General features: G+C 38.6%; 2 protein-coding genes across 6 annotated transcripts in view; one reads left to right on the plus strand and one right to left on the minus strand.

The window, feature by feature from the left end:
• Positions 1 to 24264, plus strand: part of LOC113061820 (unconventional myosin-Va-like) — an 85032-nt gene that overhangs the window by 44431 nt on the left and 16337 nt on the right. For 3 of the 5 annotated variants that reach the window (XM_026231268.1, XM_026231270.1, XM_026231271.1), the window contains 16 exons: positions 561 to 658; positions 2020 to 2106; positions 2204 to 2312; positions 2531 to 2742; positions 3473 to 3629; positions 9085 to 9324; positions 10431 to 10679; positions 12439 to 12532; positions 13730 to 13878; positions 14065 to 14178; positions 14361 to 14498; positions 14877 to 14933; positions 15171 to 15398; positions 15544 to 15552; positions 15948 to 16048; positions 21968 to 22166. In XM_026231268.1, coding sequence (XP_026087053.1) covers positions 561 to 658; positions 2020 to 2106; positions 2204 to 2312; positions 2531 to 2742; positions 3473 to 3629; positions 9085 to 9324; positions 10431 to 10679; positions 12439 to 12532; positions 13730 to 13878; positions 14065 to 14178; positions 14361 to 14498; positions 14877 to 14933; positions 15171 to 15398; positions 15544 to 15552; positions 15948 to 16048; positions 21968 to 22166 — 2241 coding nt within the window. Of the gene's footprint in view, positions 1 to 560; positions 659 to 2019; positions 2107 to 2203; positions 2313 to 2530; positions 2743 to 3472; positions 3630 to 9084; positions 9325 to 10430; positions 10680 to 12438; positions 12533 to 13729; positions 13879 to 14064; positions 14179 to 14360; positions 14499 to 14876; positions 14934 to 15170; positions 15399 to 15543; positions 15553 to 15947; positions 16049 to 19764; positions 19846 to 21967; positions 22167 to 24264 lie in introns of all 5 variants that reach the window. The other 2 variants (XM_026231272.1, XM_026231269.1) reach the window with 2 other exon arrangements.
• On the minus strand, positions 3645 to 9234 carry LOC113061821 (uncharacterized protein K02A2.6-like). Its single transcript, XM_026231273.1, has one exon. It carries the CDS (start codon positions 8080 to 8082, stop codon positions 4123 to 4125), a length of 3960 nt encoding a protein of 1319 aa, XP_026087058.1. The 5' UTR covers positions 8083 to 9234; the 3' UTR covers positions 3645 to 4122.

Below are 24264 nucleotides of genomic sequence, written 5' to 3' on the forward strand. Positions count from 1 at the left end.
TATTTAAAGAATTTGCTACTGACTATCCAAATGCGATTTTTAGAACAATGTAGAGGAGCGCTTGATGTTTGTTCTTCTCAGATCACAAATGTAGACATGGTTTTATGTTTTATGTGGCGCGATATGCAACTCAATGCATAAAAATCTGTAATTATGTCCCCACTGGATGCAACAAATGCCTCATTTATAATGGGTTTAAAGTTTTTGTCTGGTCGCTCTGGGACACGGCATCACAGTATGGCAAGGGGCATAACATTTCGCCTTGGAACGCACTGGATAGCTGGCCAATCAGAGCACACCTCGCTTTTCAGAACGATGAGCTTTGTAAAAATCTATGTGTTTCAGAAAGGCAGGGAGTAGAGGAGCAACAATAATGTGCAGTATGTGGAAAATAATGTTTTGAACCTTAAGCCGAATAAACACATTGCATTACACCAAATACACAAAATAATGTTCTTTTTAGCAATGCCATATAACCATTTTAAGTAAATTGATAAGCACTGACAATCAATGAGATTAAAAAGAGTGTATTTTAACTGAATGTTTTTCTCTTTCTGTAGTTCCGCAACTCTCTGCAGCTGCTGATGGAGACACTGAATGCAACTACACCACATTACGTTCGCTGCATCAAACCCAACGATCATAAATATGCCTTCACGTCAGTTCTTCATCTGCTTTTAATTCAACTGTTTTGTTTGATCATGAGACAAGATTCTGTGATCTTTTTTAATTGTCAATTTTCTAAAATGTTGACTAAAGAAGTATTCAAAACAACAGGGATTTGCAGTTTGAGCCAAAGACTGGAAGTCATTCATTTTTTTAGTGAGAGACGGCGATATGATATTCCAGCGACAGTGACCATTGGTGACACATTATGACTTATTTCATCAACATGGCAGATTGAAGTTTATTCAAATAAGCAAATCAAGGCAGAGAGTAACGGGGAAGTCAGTGGAGCTCACATGACTAGAGTTTTTTAACAGCGTGATAGAATGACAATTAGAATGACAAAATCTTATTTTTAATAGCAATATGTGTTATCTGTGATCAGATATTGAAATGTAGCACTGCTAGCCTACTGGTGATCAACAGCAGTTTCACTTAACTACATCATCATGTTATGCATTTGCATAATGTTTGCCTACTTGCTGCTTAAGCCCGCCCTCAAAGAATAGTTGGGTAAGTGATTTCGCAAAGTCATGGAGAAATTGAAAAAAAAAGAAAACCCTGATGAACTGTCAATACCGAAGCAGTCACAGATGCAGTTAACAGACTGGGCCAGCTGACCAATCACAGCAAACTGGGCATTTCAGAAAGGCGGGCTTTAAAGAAATAGGTAAACAGAGTGTTTCAGGTAGGGTGCAAAATGAGGTGCTGCAGCTATGTAAATTATGAAAAAAATATAGTGGTGTTTTTTTTTGTTTTTTTTTTCATGTAAAGGTCTTCTAGCAGACCCCAAAATATTGGTACTTTAATAGACAATTTTAAGCATGCACCAGCATAAGCAGTACTTCAAATAAAGCACATGAAAAACTTGATTAATTCTCACAGTTGAATAAAGTAACGTTCATTACAGATACTATTTTATTCATACTTTGCAGTACTAAATCGAAATAGATTTCTAACTCCATCTGGCATTTTAAAGGAAAATTGTTTTACATATAAAGCTGTAAAGTAAGTAATTAAACCTGATGTGAGAATTTCTGAGACACCTGCACCACCAGCAGTAGAATTGTTCATTTTGCACAATAATTATTTTAGTACTTAGGTTAGTATTAATATTTTGGTTATTTTGTTTCAAGTTATTTTTTATTTTATTTTTTTAATTAATGAGAGTAACCTTGGTAAATATATTGTGTCAGAATGTAGCTAACAATTTCATACTTTCAGTTGGCTCTGCTGTTATACTTTCAGATGTCTTTGTTGACTCTGTTTTATAACAGTAAATTTAGCTGAATTTAAGGTGAACTAAAGAAACGCGGTGATGCTAGGTTGATATCTGATTTGTGTAATTTCCAGGTTTGACCCCAAGAGGGCAGTTCAGCAACTGCGTGCATGTGGAGTTTTGGAAACGATCCGCATCTCTGCAGCTGGTTTCCCATCTAGGTACTCTGAGGGTCTATACATTACCATACTGAGCTCCCTTTTGTCAAACACTACCTGACTGTATGTTTGTGTTTTTGTGACTGCTTTTGCTTGTCAGATGGACATATCAGGAGTTCTTTAGCAGGTATCGTGTCCTGATGAAACAAAAAGATGTTTTGACAGACAGGAAGATGACCTGTAAGAATGTTCTGGAGAAACTGGTGCAGGTATAAGAAGCCAATTCAGTCATCTTTTACAACTACGGATACTCTGTATAGACTTGGTGCAAAGGCCATAATATAATAGGTTATTAAAACGAAAACTACTCAGAATCATAGCAAACAGCAGAATGCCGGAATTTGGCACTACTCATATTTCTGTAGAAAGTTTAACTGATAAATAATGATGAATTTATTTTCTATCCACTTTTTTATCTTCCTAATAGGACCCAGATAAGTACCAGTTTGGCAAGACCAAGATCTTTTTCCGTGCAGGGCAGGTTGCGTATCTGGAGAAACTGCGAGCAGATAAGCTGCGGGCTGCCTGCATCCGCATCCAGAAGACCATACGCTGCTGGCTGGCGCGCAAGAAGTACCTGCGCATGAAACATGCTGCCACAACCATCCAGAGATACGTCCGTGGATACCAGGCCCGCTGGTGAGGGGGAGGGGACTAATCCCATAGTGGGTGGGGCCTGACTAATGTTATGAAAAACAGAATCATTCAACATAAGCTTACAATGAGCAACAGTACCCGGCCAATTTTTTTTTTTTTTTTTCACAGAGATGAAGTTTTTTTTATATATATATAATTTTTTTGCTATAGAGAAAGCGTTATAAGCCTCGGACAAAAAGACAAAGGTTCTATACTGTGTACCTAATGGTTTTAATGAGGGAAGGAAACTACAGTCACATAAATCATTCCGAATGGCAGTCAAATAAAAAAGTCATGTCGTTATAATATGTATAAAAATAATGGTTTGGATTATGTAAATGCAAAATATTTACGAATATTAATGTATTTTGAGAGCATAGGGAAAGTGATTCAAATTTGGCATGATTTGCTCGCCACATCTCTCTAAATAGTAGAATTTGCTCTGCAGATTTATCTATAATGTAGTTTTTCACTGGGAGTTATGCTGTTAGACGTGATTCTTTGAAAAACAGGTTGAAATAATGTAAACAGATGGCTTCAGCGAAAGCATATACTATTAATTAACAGCCTTTTAAGGCTCTGTAAGTTATTTTAAAAATAAATTTCCCTGCTGAGAAAAGGAAAGGGATCTTTTTTATTTCCAGAACCCAATAATTGCGCTCTATACTTTTTTCAAGTGAGAATGTGCTGGTGCACAAGTAGTAACCTCTGTGTTTTTCTTTCTTCCCCACAGTCTTGCAAAGTTCCTGCGACGCACACGTGCTGCGATCGTCATTCAGAAGTACCAGCGCATGTACGTCCAGAGAACGTGTTACAAACGCAAGCAGGCTGCCGCTCTGGCCATGCAGTGCATCCTCAGGGCATACATGGCCAGACAGCTGTACAAAGCGGTGAGGAGGAAACCAGACATACTGATACACCGTTCTTACATTTAGAAATATCTTTGTCCCAGTCATAAACACACAGCTCACAAACAGTACTGGTCTCATACCAGTATACACGACGTTAACAACTTACCATTTAAACAAACACTGATAAATTGATATACATCGGGGTAAAATATGATGCTGGCTGGCTTATAATAAACACACTGGAAACAAGTGAATTGTTGTGTATGTTGGCAGAATGAATGATACACACAGCAGACAATCGAGTCGTGTTAACTCACATTGTTTTTACTCTGAACTGTTAACTTCAATACGTCACTTTATGAGTCACCACTAGAGGGCAGGCTTATCACAGAATGCTGATACCCAATAGTACATACATTACACTTTCCTCCCCCCCTAGATTAATCAACCTAAGAAACAAGAAATACATAACTATAAACTTACTGCATAACATTTACAATTAACCTGAACAATGTTGCCAACTAAAACACAACTACAAATCAAGCCTTTGGGGAGGTTTCCTACATCTCTCAGGATAACGTCTCTGTGAACCTGGGTGCTGTTCAGGTGTAACTGGAATCGTCCCATCTGGTTCATCATTTTGTGGTTCAGAATCGTTCGTGTTAACTGAGGTAAGAGGGGCAGTCTCAACAGCATCATTGACCTTGTCATTTACATCAGGGACATTGTCAGGTGAATCAGAAACAGGTAACAGCGAGGATTTTGTCTGCCGATCCACCAGCTGATCTGCATGCCGTCTCCATGTGTTGTCTCCAACCTTTACTGTGTACATCAAGGGTCCAGTTCTGGTGGTGATGGTACCTGGCTGCCACTTTTCCAGTCTGTAGTCACGTGCTAAGACTTCTTGTCCTACTTGGAAGTTTCTTGTTTGTCTATTGTTCATGTGCACAAATTGTTTGTTTTCTACATCTCGTCGAACATCAGGTTTGATGAGATCCAAACGAGATCTTAAATTCCTCTTCAGGAACATCATCGCTGGTGTTTGACCAGTCGTGGAGTGAGTGGCATTTCTGTACATGAAAAGGAAGTTGTCTATTTTGTGTTGGAGCGAGATAGTGTCATTATCCATTGCTTTTATTGCTTTCTTGAAGGTTTGTACAAACCTTTCTGCCAAGCCATTAGTGGCAGGATGGTATGGTGCGGAAGTAATGTGCTTGACTCCGTTCAGCTTCATGAATTTCTGAAACTCGTCTGAGACAAACTGTCGTCCATTATCCGTGCATATCTGTTCTGGCAGCCCATTTCTGGAGAATATTGTTCTTAGCACAGAAACAGTCTTTTCGGATGTGGTTGTCTTCATTAGAACAACTTCAGGCCACTTAGAATGCGCGTCCACGGCGATCAAGAACATTGAGTCCTTGAATGGTCCAGCAAAGTCGACATGCACTCTTTGCCACGGTGTTGACGGCCATTCCCAGGGATGCAAGGGAGCTAATGGCGGAGAGTTCTGTGTCTTTTGACATCCTGGACAAGCCTTTGCCAGATCCTCAATCTGTTTGTCGATTCCCGGCCACCACATGTAACTGCGGGCAAGGTTTTTCATTTTTACAGTGCCCAAATGTCCTTCATGCAGTGTGTCCAGCATCTTACTGCGCAATTTGGAGGGAATGACGACTCGTAAGCCACACATTAGAGTTCCTTGACACACAGAAAGCTGTTCTCTCCTCGCTGCGAATGCTGGATATAGGGAGTTCCCTTTTGTCGGCCACCCATGTACAGTGATATCATAGACCTTAGACAATGTTGGGTCATTGCGGGTTTCTCTCTGAATAGTGGCATTTGTCACAGGAAACTGACTCACAATTGAGGTTTGAAACACGTCAGCTGGATCCATCGCCTTTGACTCTTCTGTCAACTTTAGTGGAAGACGTGACAAGCCATCAGCATTACCGTGTAGTTTGGTGCCTTTGTACTCGATATCATATTGGTGAGCACCCAAAAAGAGTGACCAACGCTGCAGCCGTGCTGAGGCCATCGCTGAGACACCCTTCCGAACATTGAAGATCGAGACCAAGGGCTGATGATCTGTGATCAGGGTAAACCTTTGACCATACAGATAATGGTGGAATTTTTTTACACCCCACACGAGACTAAGTGCTTCACGGTCTATTTGTGCATAGTTACGTTCTGCTGTCGTTAGTGATCTAGATGCGAAGGCTATCGGTTTTTCAGTGCCATCTGGAAACTTGTGTGACAGCACTGCGCCAATTCCATATGGTGATGCATCGCACGCCAGTCTGATAGGCATAGATGGGTTGAAGTGTGTCAGCACTACATCAGAAGTTATGAGCCTTTTGGTCTCTTGGAAAGCTTGTTCACAGCTGTCCGACCATTTCCACTGTGTCTTTGTTTGCAACAATGCATTCAAAGGATGTAGTACAGTGGAGAGGTTTGGAAGAAATTTGTGGTAATAGTTCACAAGTCCGAGATATGATCGCAGTTGAGACACATTTTGTGGGTGTGGCGCCTTTAGCACAGCTTCAATTTTGTCTTGTGACTTGTGTAGACCATCTTTGTCTATCACATGACCACAGTAAGAAATCTGAGACTTAAAGAACTCACATTTTTCTTTGTTGGCTCTTAGTCCATACTCACACAATCTCATCAGCACCCGTTGCAAGTTTTGGAGGTGATCTGAATCATCCTTCCCCGTTACAATGATATCATCCAGGTAACACTGCGTTCCCGGGATACCCTGCAACACCTGGTCCATCGCTCTCTGCCACAAAGCAGGGGCTGAGGCAATTCCAAAAACAAGACGGTTGTACTGATAGAGCCCTTTATGTGTGTTGATGGTCAAGAATTTCTTGGATTTCTCATCCATCTCCATTTGAAGGTAAGCTTGGGCTAGGTCAATTTTTGAGAAGTGTTCTCCACCAGACAAGGATGCAAAAATGTCTTCAATGCGTGGCAGGGGATACTGTACTGCATGAAGCGCTGGATTAATGGTCACTTTAAAATCCCCGCAAATACGCACATCTCCTGCTTTCCCTTTTTTGATCACTGGGACTATGGGTGTTGCCCATTCGCTCCATTCAACCCTTGTCAGAATTCCCATTTTTTCCAAATTTTCCAGCTCTGCCTCCACCTTGGGACGAATTGCGTACGGGACTGGGCGAGCTTTAAAGAATTTTGGAGAAGTGTTTTCTTCCAACTCCAGATTTGCTTTTATTCCCTTAAGTGTTCCTATTCCTTTCTGAAACACAGGTTCTGCATTTTCTAAAATTTGCACTAGGGTCTTTTGTGTCTCTTTGTTATTGACTTGCTGGGACACATCCAGGTTTTTTATTGTGTGCCAGTCCACAGGTATTTTCCTCAGCCACTCACGTCCAAACAATGCAGGCCCTCCATTTTCCAACACATACAAGTTCAGTTGCTGCTGATTTTCTTTGTACTTCACAATTACTGGTAATTTCCCTTTCGGAGACACTGTTTCACCAGTATAGGTCTTTAATATCACTGATGTGCTTTGCAGTGGTATTTTTGAGAACAGTCGCTGGTAATCAGCTGCTGAGATGACTGATAAGGCCGATCCAGTGTCTAACTCCATTTTTAGTTTGACTCCTGACACTTCTGGTGTAAGCCAAATAACTCTTCGATCAGTCTCCTTAATACTGTACAGTTCCAAACATGAAAGATCATCTGTACCTGAACTTGTGTTTGTTTCATTTTCAGTAACTTGATGTACAGTGGCGGATTTACGTTTCACTTTGTGTGTTCTGTCTTTTTGTATCCTCTGTCTGCCCATTTTGCATACACGTTCGATGTGCCCATTTTTATGGCATTTTCTGCACTCTTTATCTTTGAACCAGCAGTCATTCGCATCATGAGACATTTTTCCGCAGCGATAACATTTCTGTTTTCTTTCCAATTTCAGTGACAGCTTATTTGTTGCACATTCCATTGTTTTTTGTTGCAATTCCAATGCATCTTTTGCTGCAGTCTCCATGGATATTGCTATGTTCAGTGCACGATCGAGTGTCAAGTCTTTTTCTGTCAACAGTCTTTTTTGTGTGCTTTCATTGTGCATTCCACACACAAGCCTGTCTCTTAATGCATCTGCCAGTCCAGCTCCAAATTGACAATGTTCTGACAATCGGCGTAGCTCAGCTATATATTCAGGAATGCTTTCTCCTTTTGCTTGGTTACGCTTATGGAATCTGAATCTTTCCGCAATTAATAGGGGTTTGGGGTTTAAATGTTCATTTAGAATGTCCACTATTTGCTGAAATGTTTTATCCGCTGGCTTTTCAGGGGTTAACAAACTACGGAGCAGTCCATACGTCTTTGCTCCCATCACGCTCAGCAAAACAGCCACCTTCTTATCATCTGCAACATCATTAGCCTCACAGTATAATTCCACTCTTTCCACATAAGTTCCCCAATCTTCAGCATTACTATCAAAAGCGGTGATTGTTCCAATCATTGACATTTTTGCTCGTTTGCAGTTTAGCTTTACACTTTAATTGGCTTCTCTTTCTTTCATGTGACTCACGCTGTCTTTTCACAATCTCTTCCTGTTACATGTCCATTAAAGTCTTGTTGACGCATCTGTAGTTGTTGATCCAGACCTCGTCGCCAATTTTGTTGTGTATGTTGGCAGAATGAATGATACACACAGCAGACAATCGAGTCGTGTTAACTCACATTGTTTTTACTCTGAACTGTTAACTTCAATACGTCACTTTATGAGTCACCACTAGAGGGCAGGCTTATCACAGAATGCTGATACCCAATAGTACATACATTACATGAATCATTTCAGGCATGAGACACATGAGTAGTGAAAGCTGCTAACTGCACACGTGAGTCAGAGTGGTTTAAACGCAGAGTGTTTCTAAGTGACTGATTTTAATTTACACTACCACTACTTCTTTTTTATATATTATTATAAATGATTGACTGTCAAATATATAAAACCACTGACATTTTAATGTATGTGTTTGAACACTATGCAAAGATAATCTGCCATTAGATAGTACGGAGTAAACCACGAAAGGTGCAATTCTGTCTTTCCTTCAGATTCCTAGTATTTTACTAGCTTGCTAGTCACTGGTTGGAGTTTTTAAAGTCTCTGGAAGAAGATAACACAGTGTTGTGATGACCTTAAGTCTCCTTCCCACTGTGACCTCACAGGGTGCAGGTTGTTCCAATGTAGGGACTGTCCCACTGAGCGACCACAGCAGCTACGGCTGTATTATTACTCTTACTGTCTCTCTCCCCTCTCTTTTCCTGCTATCTGAGTTCTGTTGATCAGCAGTGGATTATAAAGGCAGGATATGTAATATCTGCAAATTAAGAAGGCAGAAGGTGTGAGAGAAAAAAGTGATTTGAGAACACTCATCTCTACATTGCATTACAATGTTCTTAAAGCTTGTGTATTTGTGTTTTTTTATTCTCCCTGTCCATCATGTGTTATTGTGTGTTTGTTCAGCTTCTGCGTGAGCACAAGACCATCATCATTCAGAAGATGGTCCGTGGCTGGTTGGCCCGGCAGTGGTACAAGCGGTCGCTCAAAGCCATCGTTTACCTTCAGTGCTGCATCCGCCGCATGCGAGCCAAGCGGGAACTCAAGAAACTCAAGATCGAGGCACGTTCGGTGGAACACTTCAAGAAACTCAACATCGGCATGGAGAACAAGATCATGCAACTGCAGCGCAGGATAGACGAACAGGTACCACACTTCACACTAAGATGCTTTGGCTTCGTCCGAATGAAATCATAATTGTGATTCCTGGTGTTCTTTTGCAGAATTCATCAGTGCATGTTATTCTTTTAAAAAGTTGTGTTCGTCATCGTAAATAAAATGTGATCGCTTGCTATGCCCATGAAATAAAAAAATTATATTCTGCTGATGCCATCTTACTTTACATCTTCCTTCCATCCGGACAACTGCCATGTAGATACTACTTTTCACAATCAAATCCCACCTTATTTTTAGTTTTTTATTGAATGTATGCCAAGTTCTGTCATGAAACCCTGGATGGCACAGGCTGATGGGTCCTCAATGCAAACTGATGGAATTCACTAGTTGGCACAAGTTGAATATTTCATGTTGCATATGCAGCAGAGTAGCTTACATTTAAAAAGCTGGTTTACATTAACTAGAGCATCCTCTGAAACCCTCCACCTTCCCCAGCTCCACCTTATCAATCTGCTACGGGTCATTTTATATGCTATTTGTGCAGCAGCGTTATGTCTTAAATATGCACAGCATTGTATCAGCGTGTGTATTGGCAATTGCAAGTTTCTGTACTTGCTTTGCAGCAGTATAGCAGACTACATATATAAAATGCATGTGAACATCAGTTGGAAGTCTGTATTCTCCAATAATATGTCTCAATATGATGATATTTAGGATATGTGCTTAGTTCTTTGAACAAAGCTTTGTAGTTTTAGTTGTGGGGGAAAAATATAATGATACGCAATACAGTGATGATTGAGAGATGTGCAAATAAATGTTATACAAAAGCCTGTTATATCCTATTTGATACATTTAAACACATTTCTTATGGATAATCAAGTAAACCGAGGTTGCTTCAGTCTAGAAAATGTTAATCTTGAATTATTACTAAAAATAAGAAATTGTTATTGTTTACTTCATAAAAATAATTTAAAAAGAATGAACAATGAATCAGAATGCAAGGAGTCTGTTTTTCAGCAAAGCTTTGATCATGTTGATAATTTATAGGCCTTATAAATGAATGTATCAAATATGATACGCTAGGCTTTGTAAGGTTAAGAACAATTAATTGGTGTTGTGTTTTGGTTTCACTCTAGAACAAGGAGAACCGTGCTGTCAGCGAGCGTTTGCACAGTCTAGAGATCAGCCATGCTGCGGAGTTCGAGCGTCTGCGTGTGGAGTTGACGCGTCTGCGAGGGGCAGAAGAGGATGCCAAAAACAACGCCAACAAAGTTACATCTCTTCTAGAGGAGCTGGAGCGACTTCGCAAAGATCTGCAGAACACACAGAAGGAGAAGAAAGCCATCGAGGACTGGGCACAAACCTACCAGGAGGAGACGGAAAAGGTGCTGTATGAAGTTGTGGTCAGATATGAAGCACTGGTGCAGACTTCACAAAGCACTTTACAAAAATCTAAGGGGGATTCACTAATCAGTTTGTGTGTGTCATTTGAAAAAAAAAAAAGCTAAAGCTATGAACTGATTTATTTATGCATTGAGTCATCACCCAGTTATTTTCCTAAGAAGGCTATTCATTTGGACAGCGAACTGATTCACAAAACTCATTCATCTCCCAGTGGTGTTCCTTTAAATTTATGGTTCCAGTGTCCTAAAGTTCTCCCATACTAATTTGCTAAATCTTTGCAAATAAGTTTCACAGAATAATTACTAAGAACCAGTAATTATTAGAACCAAAATTAGAATCAAAGTGGCTTTATGTTAGCAAATTCCAGCTCCACAACAGATCCCCCAAAAAAGTCAATTTAGTCCCATAGGTTAGCTACACTTCCCTGCTTTTAGACAGTCCTCCTAGTCTCCATTCAGGGATTAGAGAGACCTGCACACTGCTTTAAACCTTTGGAAAAGAAAAGATCTGTTCATTCATACAAGTGAGAGGGATAGAAACTAGAGCTCAGCGCAAATTTTAGAAGTAGTAGTTGTAGTTTTAGGGTGATAGAAGACTAAAACGATTCACAAAGCCACAATAAACACAGTACTGGGTGTGTTGAGTAAATTAATATTCCATTGAATATTTTTGAATATATCAGCAATTAAACCAGTGTTGCCGGTTCAGTACAAGCACCCGTGACATAATAGGCTAACTTTTAAAGACTAAGGGCCCTATTTTAACAATCTAAACGCAAAGTGTAAAGCGCACAGCGCAGCTGCACTCAGGGCGTATCCAAATCCAATTTTGCTATTTTAATGACGGAAAAACGGATGGCGCACCCGGGCACATGGTCTTAACGGGTTGTCCCTATTCTCTTAATGAGGTTTTTTTTTTGGGTGTAACGTGCAATAAACCAATCAGAGTCTCGTCTTCCAATCCCTTTAAGAGCCAGTTGCGCTCGTGCCATGACGGATTTGCTATTTACGTGGCAGAATTTGGCAAGCGCAAAGACAGAACACGTCTCCTTGTCATGGCACTTGTATACTGTTGTTGTTCTCTTGTTGACCTGACTGCTTCTATTGTTCTCATTTGTAAGTCGCTTTGGATAAAAGCGTCTGCTAAATGATTAAATGTAAAGGTAAATATAAATGTCTCCGAGATGAAACGGAGCTAATAAATAGATAGCCTAATTCTGAAACATGCAATGACTGTCCATTATGACATGTAGGCATTTTAATATTTAATTAGCCTACAAAAAAATTCTTATGCATTGCAATCTTTTAATTTGTAATATATGGCATTTTTATGTGCTGCTGTGCGTCCCTGTGTTTAATAAGCAGTGTGTACGCGCATTGTCTACCCGCCTATACTAACACGTTCTTTAAATAAAAAAAATAAAAACATTGTGCCAGACTTTAGACCAGGTTTGAGCTGGTCTATGGCACAGTCTATTTTCAGCTCCTTAAAATAGCAATGCGCCAGAATTGCGCTTGAACACACTTCTTTTTTTAGACCAGCATGCCCATGGGCGTATAAATGGGCGCAAATGCATTTGCTAATTAAACGACGTGGCACTGAACGAGAAAATGTGAACGGTGCCGAACTGAAACTAGCAAACACACTTGTGGTGCACCTTGCGTCACATTGCGCCGGGTGTATTATATTGTAGGGCCCTAAGATGCCAAGCTGATTGTGTTTGTGTAATGTTTGTAACAGATGATCTCAGAACTAAAGGAGCAAAACCACCTGCTGAAGAACGAGAAAAACGACCTGAACCGACTGATCCAGGAACAGAGCCAGCAGTGGACAGGTAAAGCAAAACTGTGCAACTATAATCTGTCACTCCTTTAGGGATAGGCAATGTAGGGCTCCTTTCTTTCTTCTTATTCCTCTTCTTTGCCTTATACCTTTTAATGTAAAATTAGTTCTGACTGTCATGTGATTTTTGTTTTTTTGGAAGAATATAAAAATAAATTATTCATCATTTAAATGCACCAATAAGGCAAAATTTTATAATAAACAGCCAATTAAATATGAAAATTTATACTAGAACAGTTTCAAGCGTGTAAAATGTAACTTGAGAAAATACTGAACGGTTTTGATTCATGTTGAAAATTAAATATCTGCAGAAATCATTATTGTGCCAAATTGAAGTTCAAGTCAAAGTCAACTTAATTGTCATTTTTATCACATCGCATCACTACTAATACTATAGGTTTCTACTATCATTAAAGGTACAGGTTGTAGGACCTGCCACTAGAGGGCTCACTACCAAAACAATAACAATCACGTGGTTTGATGACACTAAGGAGGAGCGTGGAATGATGGGATTTGTTGTCTTCTACCGAACCGCTGACGGCCATCAATCAGATGGAAAGATAAATCATGTATTTATATATACGAGTTAAACAATTTGCCCGAGTAGATTACATACAAAGTCAATGCAAAGACGCGATCAGACTATGGATTAGATGCATCCTCGTGCGGGTCTGGAGACGTGATCCCCGCGTTTGGCGTGTATGCCCCATAATACTAATCTTGTTGATCGTTATAATAGCATACATTTTCTGTAAAGATACGAATCAAAACAACTCACCTGTCGAGTAGAACACAAGCGAGATCGGCATCTCTTTCTAGTTGAAGTTTGTCGCGAAGCTACTTCCGCATTTGTCCACGAAACTGTTGTCATGTGGTTTCTACGTCAGTAAAGGCGGTAACAAAGGATAACTAATGTCATTGACAGGCGACTGCACTGGCCCGTGTCACTGTTTAGAATGGGAAATTTCTCATAATTTAAAAGTAGTTGAAAACATCCGAGGTATTGTTAGTAATCAGCTGGACAAAATGTATAACACTAGCCTAGTGGGTTTTAGATATTTTACTGCAAATATCTTACAAATTGTACCTTTAAGTCAATATAATGTATGCAGTATTGCACATAAGTGACGGTTGACTGTTCTGTGGGAATGTTTTTCTGTTTCTGTTATATGTATTTTATGTTTTACAGAGAAAATGCAGAGGGCTCTGAAGGAGGAAACCCAGCAGTTAAAATACGATTTAAACGAGGAACGGTCTCGCTACCAGAATCTTCTCACCGAACACCTCCGACTAGAGGAGAAATACGACGATTTGAAAGAGGAGATCACTCTCGCTGTAGTGAGTACACAGTCATTCAAGGATTGCAAAAATTCAGTGCTTTCAACTAATTGGTGGGTTGTCTGAATGACTGCTCATCTACCGGGTCTTACAAAGCCCTGTATAACCAAACTGGTTAAGGGTCCAATCCTGCACACTCATTTCATTACAAGCCCTTCAGTTTTCTGACAAGTCCTTTTTTTCTAGAATGTTCCAAAACCTGGTCACAGGCGCACAGACTCCACACACAGCAGCAACGAATCAGAATGGACCTACAATTCAGAGTTTGCCGAGTCAGAGGAAGGGTCCCGGGGAGGGGAGGTGAGAGCAGAATGTGGATTATCATTATGATCAATCACAATACTCAGTTGCTTATAATAGAATTTAAATTCCACTTTAAGCCAATTCTTACATTCCACTTCTTTGAGTGTTTTAAAGGTCATATGCATAAAATGGCATATATTGCATGTGTAATTATGGGATTTGTTTCATTCTCTCACCAGGACGTTTCCAAGTCGATTCTGGACATGTCCCTGTTTCTAAAGCTGCAGAAGAGAGTATCAGAACTAGAGCAAGAAAAACAATCACTGCAGCACGAACTCGATCGGAGAGAAGAGCAGTTTCAGCGGGCTAGAGCTAGGGTACACACACACACACACACACACACACACATTTACAGTACATACTTTTTAAATGAGAACTAAAAGATACTAAAAGATTGATTCCAGTCTGTTGTTGTTGTTGTTTTCTATATTTAAGGACAGCCCCAAAAATTATTTTGTCATATTTACTTCAATTTTGTCTCACTTTTGTCAGTTTTGTCTCTTAAGTGCACACAGTTTTTTTTATGTTTAATTTTCTGTAAAAAAATTAATAAAATAAAATAAAATAGCTGTGCCATAAGACATAAGGAGAAATAATAATATAAATATATATAATATATAATATAATATATATTATACTGTACACACACACACTGTGTTACTGTAATTGATCATGTGTTTTCTTATTGACAACAGGACGATGAAGAGCATAAGAAAGCACGTAGTGCTGAGCTGGAATATGAATCTCTGAAGGTAAACACACACTGTCTTCTCCTTCAGGTTTTTTTTTTTTTTTCACTGTGGCAAACCTCTTCCGTTAGAATTAATGTAGTTATTTAGAAAGCACGGTAGCAAAATTCCTCCCGAAACTCCCTGAAATCACCCCAAGCACATAGGTGTTGAAACACCAAAAAAAGTTTGCTTGCTACTGTAAAACCAGATAAATGATGAGGAAAATAAAGCAGTATGTAAATCTCTCTCTCTCTTTAGCGTCAGGAGTTGGAGTCCGAGAATAAGAAGCTCAAGCATGATTTGAATGCGATGCGTCAGTCTCTGAGAGGCAGCGCTGAGGCCGGTTCTGCCGCTCCGGGTTCTCCCGCGTACACCGTCCTGCTGGATCAGCTGAACGCCTCCAACGAGGAGCTGGAGGTGCGGAAGGAGGAGGTGCTCATCCTGCGCTCTCAACTCGTCAGTCAGAGAGAGGCCATGCAGCATAAGGTCAGAAACAAAACCCTTCATTCTTACATAAAATACATTCGGATTTCCAGATGTTTTAAACACTGTCACTAACATTTTTCTCTTCAAGTCTTATTAACCTCTCTAACTTTATTTCTCCTTTTGTCTTATGGTGCACTCATATCAGGATGAGAAGGTACAGTATGGTGGTCAGACTGCAGAACAGTCTTTCACTTCACCTCACCTCTGTTCTGGTCTCTAAAATCGTACATCGTAATTTTGCTTGTGTTGAGGAATTTACTTTGAAATGTGCTTGCCAAGTTGCTCTTAATTTAAAGTAGTTTAAAGCATTAATTCTTCTGGAAAGCACAAACACTGTGCTAATGGTAACTTTGTACAGTTTTAATCCAGGACCTATTTTTTAACAAAGTTGAAATGTCACTTTTTAACTGAGAATGAAGTGAAGTGCTGGACTAGAACCTGTTCTTGTGACGTGTCTGATGCTTAAATGTCTGATAAAAGTCAAAGTTAGTTGATGGATGCTGTGAATTTGAACTTCCATGTGAACGTGAACCTGCTGTATGTGTTTAGGAGACCATGACTGAACCTTTGCCGTACATTGAGGACGTGCAGAAGCTCACTGACGCCAAGGAAATCTCCCAGGCCTACATGGGCCTTAAAGAGACCAACAGGTACATTACTAATGTTAACTTTTTTTTCCACTGTCAGTCAATCACATGCTGAATCACAAAACATGAAATCCATTGCAGAATTGACTGAATGTGTCCCACATCTGGTATCCATTCATACATATGTCCTCTATATGTCCTCTGTCCCCTGTCTTCATGTTTTACAACAGAGGTTCTTAAACTTGCAGAAGGGCTAAAACTTCTCATATGTCACAATATAATTTTTTTTTTATATATTTTGTTATTTTTTTTAAGAGTTATGCTCACAGAGGTGGCTTTTTTTAATCAAAAAAAACAGTAAGAACAGTAATATTGTGAAATACTGTAACAATATAAAATATTAATCGTGTAATGGAAAAAAGTTAATGTCATGATCCTTCATAAATTAGTTCTAATATGCTGATTTGCTCAAGAAACATTATTATTGTCAATGTTGAAAACAGTTGTACTGCTCTAAGTATTATTATTTATATATATATATATATATATATATATATATATATATATATATATATATATATATATATATATATATATAGAAAGAGAGAGAGCGAGAGAGATAACTTTACTGACCCCAAACTTGTGAATGTTAGATAATATTACACAACTATAATAATCTAGTGGTCTATTACTTATAAAACTAAAAAAACTCCTAATTACTGCTTTATTGAAAGTAAGGTACCTGTGGTAGTTATGTTTAGGTAATGGGTAGGGCTCTAGAGGGGTCTAGAATATGTCATGCATAATAAAGCATTAATATGTGCTTTATAAATACTGATAAACAGCCAGTATGCTGTTTGAAAAATCTTTTTTTTTGTCATATTTTTAAAATCGTGGCACAGTAAAGCTGAATCTCTACCAGTCGCATGACATTGAACCACCCAGCTCTTTCCATGCCTCTCAGTTTGAGAACCTCTGTTCTGCCATGGATCTTTATTTTTGTTATTTGCTGCAGGTTAATTTCTTTGCTGTTTCTCACACAGACCCAGTAGTGTCACATCTATCCCCAACCAAGGAAATAACTATTTATCATTCCCACAATCTCATTCACAAGCCTGTGTGTTTACCCTACCCTACCTGTTTGGATCAGCCCTCTGTCTGTCTGTCTGTGTCTGTCTGTTGATGGCTCATCTCTGTCCTGCACAGATCCCCCAGGTTTACACGCAGACCGACTGAAGCGAGCGAGCTTGTGAGCAGGTTGAGGTAACAGATGGACGGGCATGATGGGCCGCTCTCACTGCATGTGTGTGCAGCTCAGAGTAGAGCAGGGAATCAGCCTCATTCCAGAGACAGATTCCATACATAGATGAGAAAACATACAGAAAAAGCTTTGACAGTCCATTAACAGGCATGACCCTTGACTTACAAAACAGATGGTCTCAGATAGGTTGTCTCCTTGTCTATCAGCATAAAGTCTCATCTGCTTTGCAACATATTATTGCGAAGCACCACCTTCTTTGTCAGGAAAGCGGTTTAGAGGAGGGTTTATGTGAAATAGATTACAGTTCTTTACGGTTCTGCTGAGGTTTTACAGTTTTTCCATTATGCATCAGATTGTCAGTATTGTGGTGGTTTGTGGGCAGTTGTCTGAGGCTGAGAGTACGCCAAGCCGCCTTCACAAAAATTTGAGCAAGAGTAATGAGATTCTGGCTTTATTGATCCTCCCTAACAGATGCAGAACAACAAATTTGGCATTGTAGATTACTTTAGGTGATGGCTTTACGGTTTTAAACAGGCTGCGACAACCACGCTTGGTCATGTGACTCAGTGTGATGGATGAATGAACCTACACGTGGCTTCTGGCTGACTGCTTTAGATGCCATTTATTACACATAATCAGTGGACAATAGGGGTGTAACGGTACGTGTATTCATACCGGACCATTTCGGTACAGGGCTTTTGGTACGGTGCACGTGTGTACTGAATGACCGAATGCAATATTTTGTATGCGGAACATAGGTACATTTTCGAGGTTCCAAACGAACATATTAAGTGGCGTAAGTCTCGGCGTTCAGCACATATCCCGCCCTGCAGCTGATTCTAAGGCCATTGATACAGTGGCTTCGTGGTGTGAGCGTGGCGTTTCTGCTGCATGTCAGTAGCGTGACAGCTGCTTCGAGTTTTCTGTGTCTTTACACACCAGAATCGTGCCTGACGCTTCGCTGGTGCGCTGCTGCTGCTGTAGGTTACATAGAGGGAAACCACCGACAGACCAGGATCTTGTCTTCACGATCACAATATCTATACATGTTGAGCATAAATATAAAGCCTACTGATAAAGGACACCGTCAACAGTATTGACGGCAAAATAGACTATGTTTGACAGGTACAATATGCCAGTGTTTATCCGGCCTAAGGTTTTCAAAAGGCTACACGCGAGTGTGAACATCACTACAACTAGGGAAAAACGATTGTAATTCAAACGCAGCTCCGGTCGGCATTTAAACAGGCCAACGCAATAACGAAAACTGAGAAGGTCTAAAAACTGAAACTGTTGATGCTGCAATTTACACTTTGGAAAAGTTATATATATATATATATTTTAAATATGAGCAGGCCTACAAGCTGGGATTGGTAATGCTGCACTGTAATCACAGTTATTTATTTATATTTTTCATTATATTTTATTATATGATATTGGTTTGAGACAGAGTATTTTATTTAGTGGAGAACTTTGCAGCAGTATTTTATTTCTTATTCTTTTTTTTTTATTTTATATATATTTTATTAAAAAGTATTTTAAAAAAGTGTAAACAAATTGTTAAAAAAAAGTTCATAGTAATAAACAACTTGCAGTTTAATGTTTGCATTTCTGTCCCTTACTGTACCGAAAATGAACCGAACCGTGACTTTAAAACCGAGGTACGTACCTAAACTGTGATTTTTGCGTACTGTTACACCCCTAGTGGACAAATAGCTAATTAAAGCAAATTGAAACATGACGAACAAATTATTTCTTTTTTATGTTTGCTACATTTACAGTCTTCTTTGTTATCATTTATCATTTATTCTGTTTGCCTTTCATCTTTGTGATGTTTAACTTCATTTTTTAATTTTCTGATATTTTTTATTTTTATTTTTTATATACAGTTTAATTAGAATAATCCATATTAATAATCACCCAGACCAGAGACCCTTAAAGGAATAGCTTACAAAAAAAAAAGAACATTTTAGCTTAATGCCATTCCAGTCATAGGAGAAGCATAACTACACAAATATATTTATTTAAAATGAAAGTAATTGTAAATACTTTAATTCTTTTGAAGCTTTGCATACAAAATACTTGTTTTAGATGCTGTCAGTGCATCCCTTTTGTACATTTTAGCTTATATCTAAACAAACAATAATTTACATATTAGTGTTTTATTCTGTAAAAATCTGTAATAATGAAATCTGGTCAAAGTGACTGTTTTTAATGGTATAAAAAATATAAACTAAGTTTACTGTAGCCCTAAAATTACTTAATATCTTACTAACAGAAATATTTACAACTACTAATATTGTAAATATTTCCGTTAGCTCTCAAATCTCAGTTGCATTTCTTATATTGTGTTCACATACTTTCACATATATTTCATATTGGGTGAACAATCCTTTTAACACACCTGTAAAATGTATCCACTACATGCTACTTGCATCAAAGTTTGCCACTTTTTTGTTTTCGTTTGTCCTTTTTATTTTTCATTCTTATCTTTTCTTTCTTTGTTTCACCCCATCAGATCCCAATTCCCTGACTACCATAAGCTGAATGAGGATGGAGAACTGTGGCTGGTTTATGAAGGGTTAAAGGAAACTAACAGGTTAAAGAACCGAGAGATGAGAGCATGTAGAAATGTGTGAGAGTCTGAGCGTTCAGCTTTCTCATCTCTCCATCCTCCGTTTTTAGACTGATTTTGGTCCCTGAGCTTTCCTAAGTCATAATCACCTAGCATTGTGCTGTTTATACTGACCTAAACACTAGTGCCTGCAGAATGATCTCCTTAACATATGACTAGTGCTTCCTGAAATCAAAACATGCAAGAAAGAACTCTTTGTAGAGTTAATAATGGACTAACATTAATTAGATAGGAAAACTCTTATTTTAAAACAGCATGTAGTTACTCGGCAAGAAACAACGGGCAGGTTTCTCAAACTTTGTTGGGAATGGTTCACTCAATAATAAAAAGTTGGTCATTATTTATGTCTAACATCTGAATGTCAAGAACATCACATTCGTCCACACTATTATAACAAAATCAGTCACCACAAAAGTACCATGAAATTAGTCTGTGCAACTGTGTGATATTCCAAATCCAAATTACTCATTTTAATTTAGTTTAACTTGATGTACTAAAATAACAGCAAAAAAAAAAAAAAAACTGTATAGACAGACACAACAAAATTGCAGAAACTTGAAAATTACAATTTATAATATACATTTAAGAAAAGATGAAAATAATAAAAGTTATAATACAAGCTATAATAGTATCTATTTTAATAGATTTTAATATTTTACGAGTAGTAGTATTTCTGTGGCTCAGTGGTAGAGCATTGTGTTAGCAGTGCAAAAGGTTGTGGGTTTGATTCCCAGGGAACACATGTTATCCTGAATGCACTGTAAGTTGCTTTGGATAAAAGCGTAAATTTCAGTCCCTCCAGAAAAACGCGATTATGCGATCGCTTGATTTAATGCACAATCAGCCAAAGGCCGCATATTTATGCGGGGTCGCATTTTTTCAAATACGCCGCTCTTTTGCCGCATTAATTACCGATTTCAGAAAGCAAAATATGCGGGGCTAGCATGATTTCATAATCCCTGTATTTTCATTGCAAAAAACTCACATATATATTAGCAGAAAGTTGAAAAATGTTTCGTTTACTTCACACAAGTAAAGCGCCATTTTCACCTATTGCCATGGGAACCTTATGAAGTGACGTAATTACGTTACGTGAACATCATCTGCAAACCCCGCGGGGAAACCAGGGTGAAACTTGAAGTACGCAAATCATTCTTATTTGCCAACAAAAATAAGCACAAAAGAACGCGCGAAGCAGTTTCCTGATTTGTTACATGACAGTGGAGCCAAATTATATTGCGAGAACTTGCGAAAACTGCGGTTTGATGAAATAGAGAAAAAAAGGTGATTCCCCCAACACCCCCTTTTCACTAGGCTTGTAGTTTCATTCAGAAGTTGATGCAACTTTACAGTTGTAAGATTGCATTTTTTTGTTGCAGAACAGTACCAAAAACTTACAGTTGTAATTATATTAGTAGTATGTAAAATAATTTACGTTGCAGTAAGAGATTGCAACTTAAATATTATGTGATTTAGTATGCTCGCTTATCATAGGAAGTAATAAGAAATTACTCTTTACATTAAGGTAGTAGCCTAGTGAGAAAAAGGTGTTGGGGGAATCACCTTTTTTTCTCTTTTTCATCAAACCGCAGTTTTTGCAAGTGCACGCAATTTCATCGCATAAAATTGCAAAAATATCCTGCATATTCCATCGCATTTTTTAAGAAAACGTGCCGCAAAATCAAGGATTTTTGTCTGCAACAATCACAAAAAATGCGTTTCAGTTTTTCTGGAGGGACTGAAATTTCATTTAATCTTAAAGATACTAAAATCACACTGACCAACACAATATTTTAGAAATCAAACAAAGATTAACAGTGAATAACAACATAATTTCTGGAATGTAGCACACAGATTGCATGTTCTGTTTTTATGGTGAAATATCATTGTGTGGAAAGGCTGTATAAAATGTTTTAGAAATTCTCTTTACAGCATTTAGGTGTAAAATTTTGAGTGTTAGTAAATAATGACAAGTTTTTCATCTTTGGGTGAACTGTTCCTTTAACGCTTCGACCTCAAAACGGAGTCAAATGCTGTTCTAATGAAGAACTGTGGTTCTGGTTATTTGCTCTCTCTGTCTGTGTAGGTTGTTGGAGTTTCAGTTGCAGGCTCAGCGTCGGTCTCATGAGAACGAGGTGGAGGTTTTGCGTGGAGAATTGCACAGTGTCAAAGAGGACAATAACCGTCAGCAGCAGCTGTTAGCTCAGAACCTGCAGCTTCCTCCAGAGGCCCGAATCGAAGCCAGTCTACAGCACGAGATCACGCGCCTCACCAACGAGAACTTGGTCAGTCCAAACACTTTTCTAACACCTCTCCATACCAGTGGTTCTCAACCCAAAGCTAGCCACTCCATCCTTTTCTTTTCCTCTCGACTGCTTTAGGTGCCCTATAAATGTGAGGTGATTAGTAGAGTAATATACTGTCAGTTTAAAGGGAATCAGCATTTTCACAATAATATGAATATGGTGTATAGTAGCCTAATAATCCCAGGTGGTTTTGTTTATGACGTAATTTTCAAAATGAAATGATATGCAGCCTTGCTCTTGGGCCTTAATATTGGTCAATATAAGGAGGTTAAGAACAACTTCCCTGTACAAAATGAGTTTATGAATGTTGGCCCTTAGCAAACCCTTGGCCTTTCACAGTCTAATACGTTTATTTTCTCCATTTCTAATGACAGTTCAAGACCCTATCATACGATAAATAGTCCATAATCTTCCTAATTTAATGAGAATAGAAAAGTCCTCACTATAATGTTAACGGCATAGAAAAATGATATTGTGGTAATCACTTTACGAACTTTTCCAGCTGATAAATTATAAAAACATTGATCAGAATCCTTCAAGATTTGAAAGAGCTTGAGCATTTAAAGTGACAGATGACAACTGCGGCTTGGGTTCATAATAAACTGAATTTATTTTGGTGTGTATGCAAATTTAGTCGTCATTATAGTTATGATTCTTTGTTTAAACGGGCTTTAAGAATATAATTACCTGTAAATAACGGTTGGTGCAATCCCTGCTCAATTAATGATGGAATACAATGCAGTACAGCAGCAGAACAATTACACACAGTGATTAATATGTCTGGGCTCACAATTTTTTTCTTTTTTTTTTAGGTAGTATGGTTTTTCCCCTCTGGTTAAGTTTGTGGGAGAAAAATCAGAAATTAGACAAAAATTCAAGGTGCTGCAGATTTATTTGTTAATAATGCATAATATTGTTAAGTTTGCATACACAGAATTGTTTTTTCTTTTTTATTCTAGAATAAGAATGTCCCACCCCTAATATCACCTTCCACCAAATAGCATTAGCAATAAATAAATCAACTGTGTTTTTAAGATAAAGGGCAAGAACTTCTTATATAAATCCCACTCCAATTTCCTGTTTTAAAAACATCAATCATAAGTGGCATTTGCATTAAAAAGACAGTTCAGAAATCCTGCTGCTTAAAGGGATGCTCCACCCCAAAATGAAAATTTTGTCATTAATCACTTACCCCCATATCTTTCCAAACCCGTATAAGCTTCGTTCGTTTTCGGAACACAATTTAATGTTTTAGATGAAAACCAGGAGTCTTGTGACTTTCCCATAGTCTGGCAAGGGAAATACACTGTCAAGGTCCAGGAAAAAAGTATGAAAAGCGTCATCAGAATAGTCCATCTGCCAGCAGTGTTTCAACCGTAACGTTATGAAGCGACGAGAATACTTTTTGTACATGAATAAAACAAAAATAACAATTTTATTCAACAATTTGTCTCCTCTGTTTCTCTCCACATCAGCGTAGTGCCATTTTGGAGAATGTGAGCTGTACACAGGCAGTGTACTCTTTTCTGTATCAGCGGTGCCACAAGGATACTTTCTCTCTGTATATTTACATTTTGATTTGAAAGAAATCAGTGCATCCTGTGTTGCAACTGACACAGAAGAGTGTAAGCTGCCTGCATACTGCTCTGATTCTCCAAAATGGTGCTAAGCTAATGTGAAGAGACGAATTGTTGAATTAAGTCATAACGCTACGGTTGAAACACTGATGGCAGATGGACTATTCTGATGATGTTTTTCATACTTTTCTGGACTTTGACAGTGTAACTTACTTGGCAGTCTATGGGACCGTCACAAGCCTCCCGGTTTTCATCCAAAATATCTTAAATTGTGTTCCAAAGAAGAACTAAGCTTTTACGGGTTTGGAACAACATGGGGGTAAGTGATAAATGACAACATTTTCATTTTGGGGTGGAGTATCCCTTTAACCTTTTGTCATCGTGTGATTCCAAATAAATGATTTCAGATTTCCTAACTCATGAAACCGGGGAGTGTGATTTTAGCTTTGAGTGCCGTACTGTGCACCTGCACCAGGTGTCTGTGGGCTCATCTGATGTGG

Source organism: Carassius auratus, chromosome 43 (assembly GCF_003368295.1).
Source record: "Carassius auratus strain Wakin chromosome 43, ASM336829v1, whole genome shotgun sequence".
Classification (NCBI taxonomy): domain Eukaryota; kingdom Metazoa; phylum Chordata; class Actinopteri; order Cypriniformes; family Cyprinidae; genus Carassius; species Carassius auratus.

What these genes read in the sequence shown, in the direction of transcription:
- LOC113061821 (XM_026231273.1), bottom strand. Translation starts at nt 8,082, where the DNA reads ATGTCAATGATTGGAACAATCACCGCTTTTGATAGTAATGCTGAAGAT.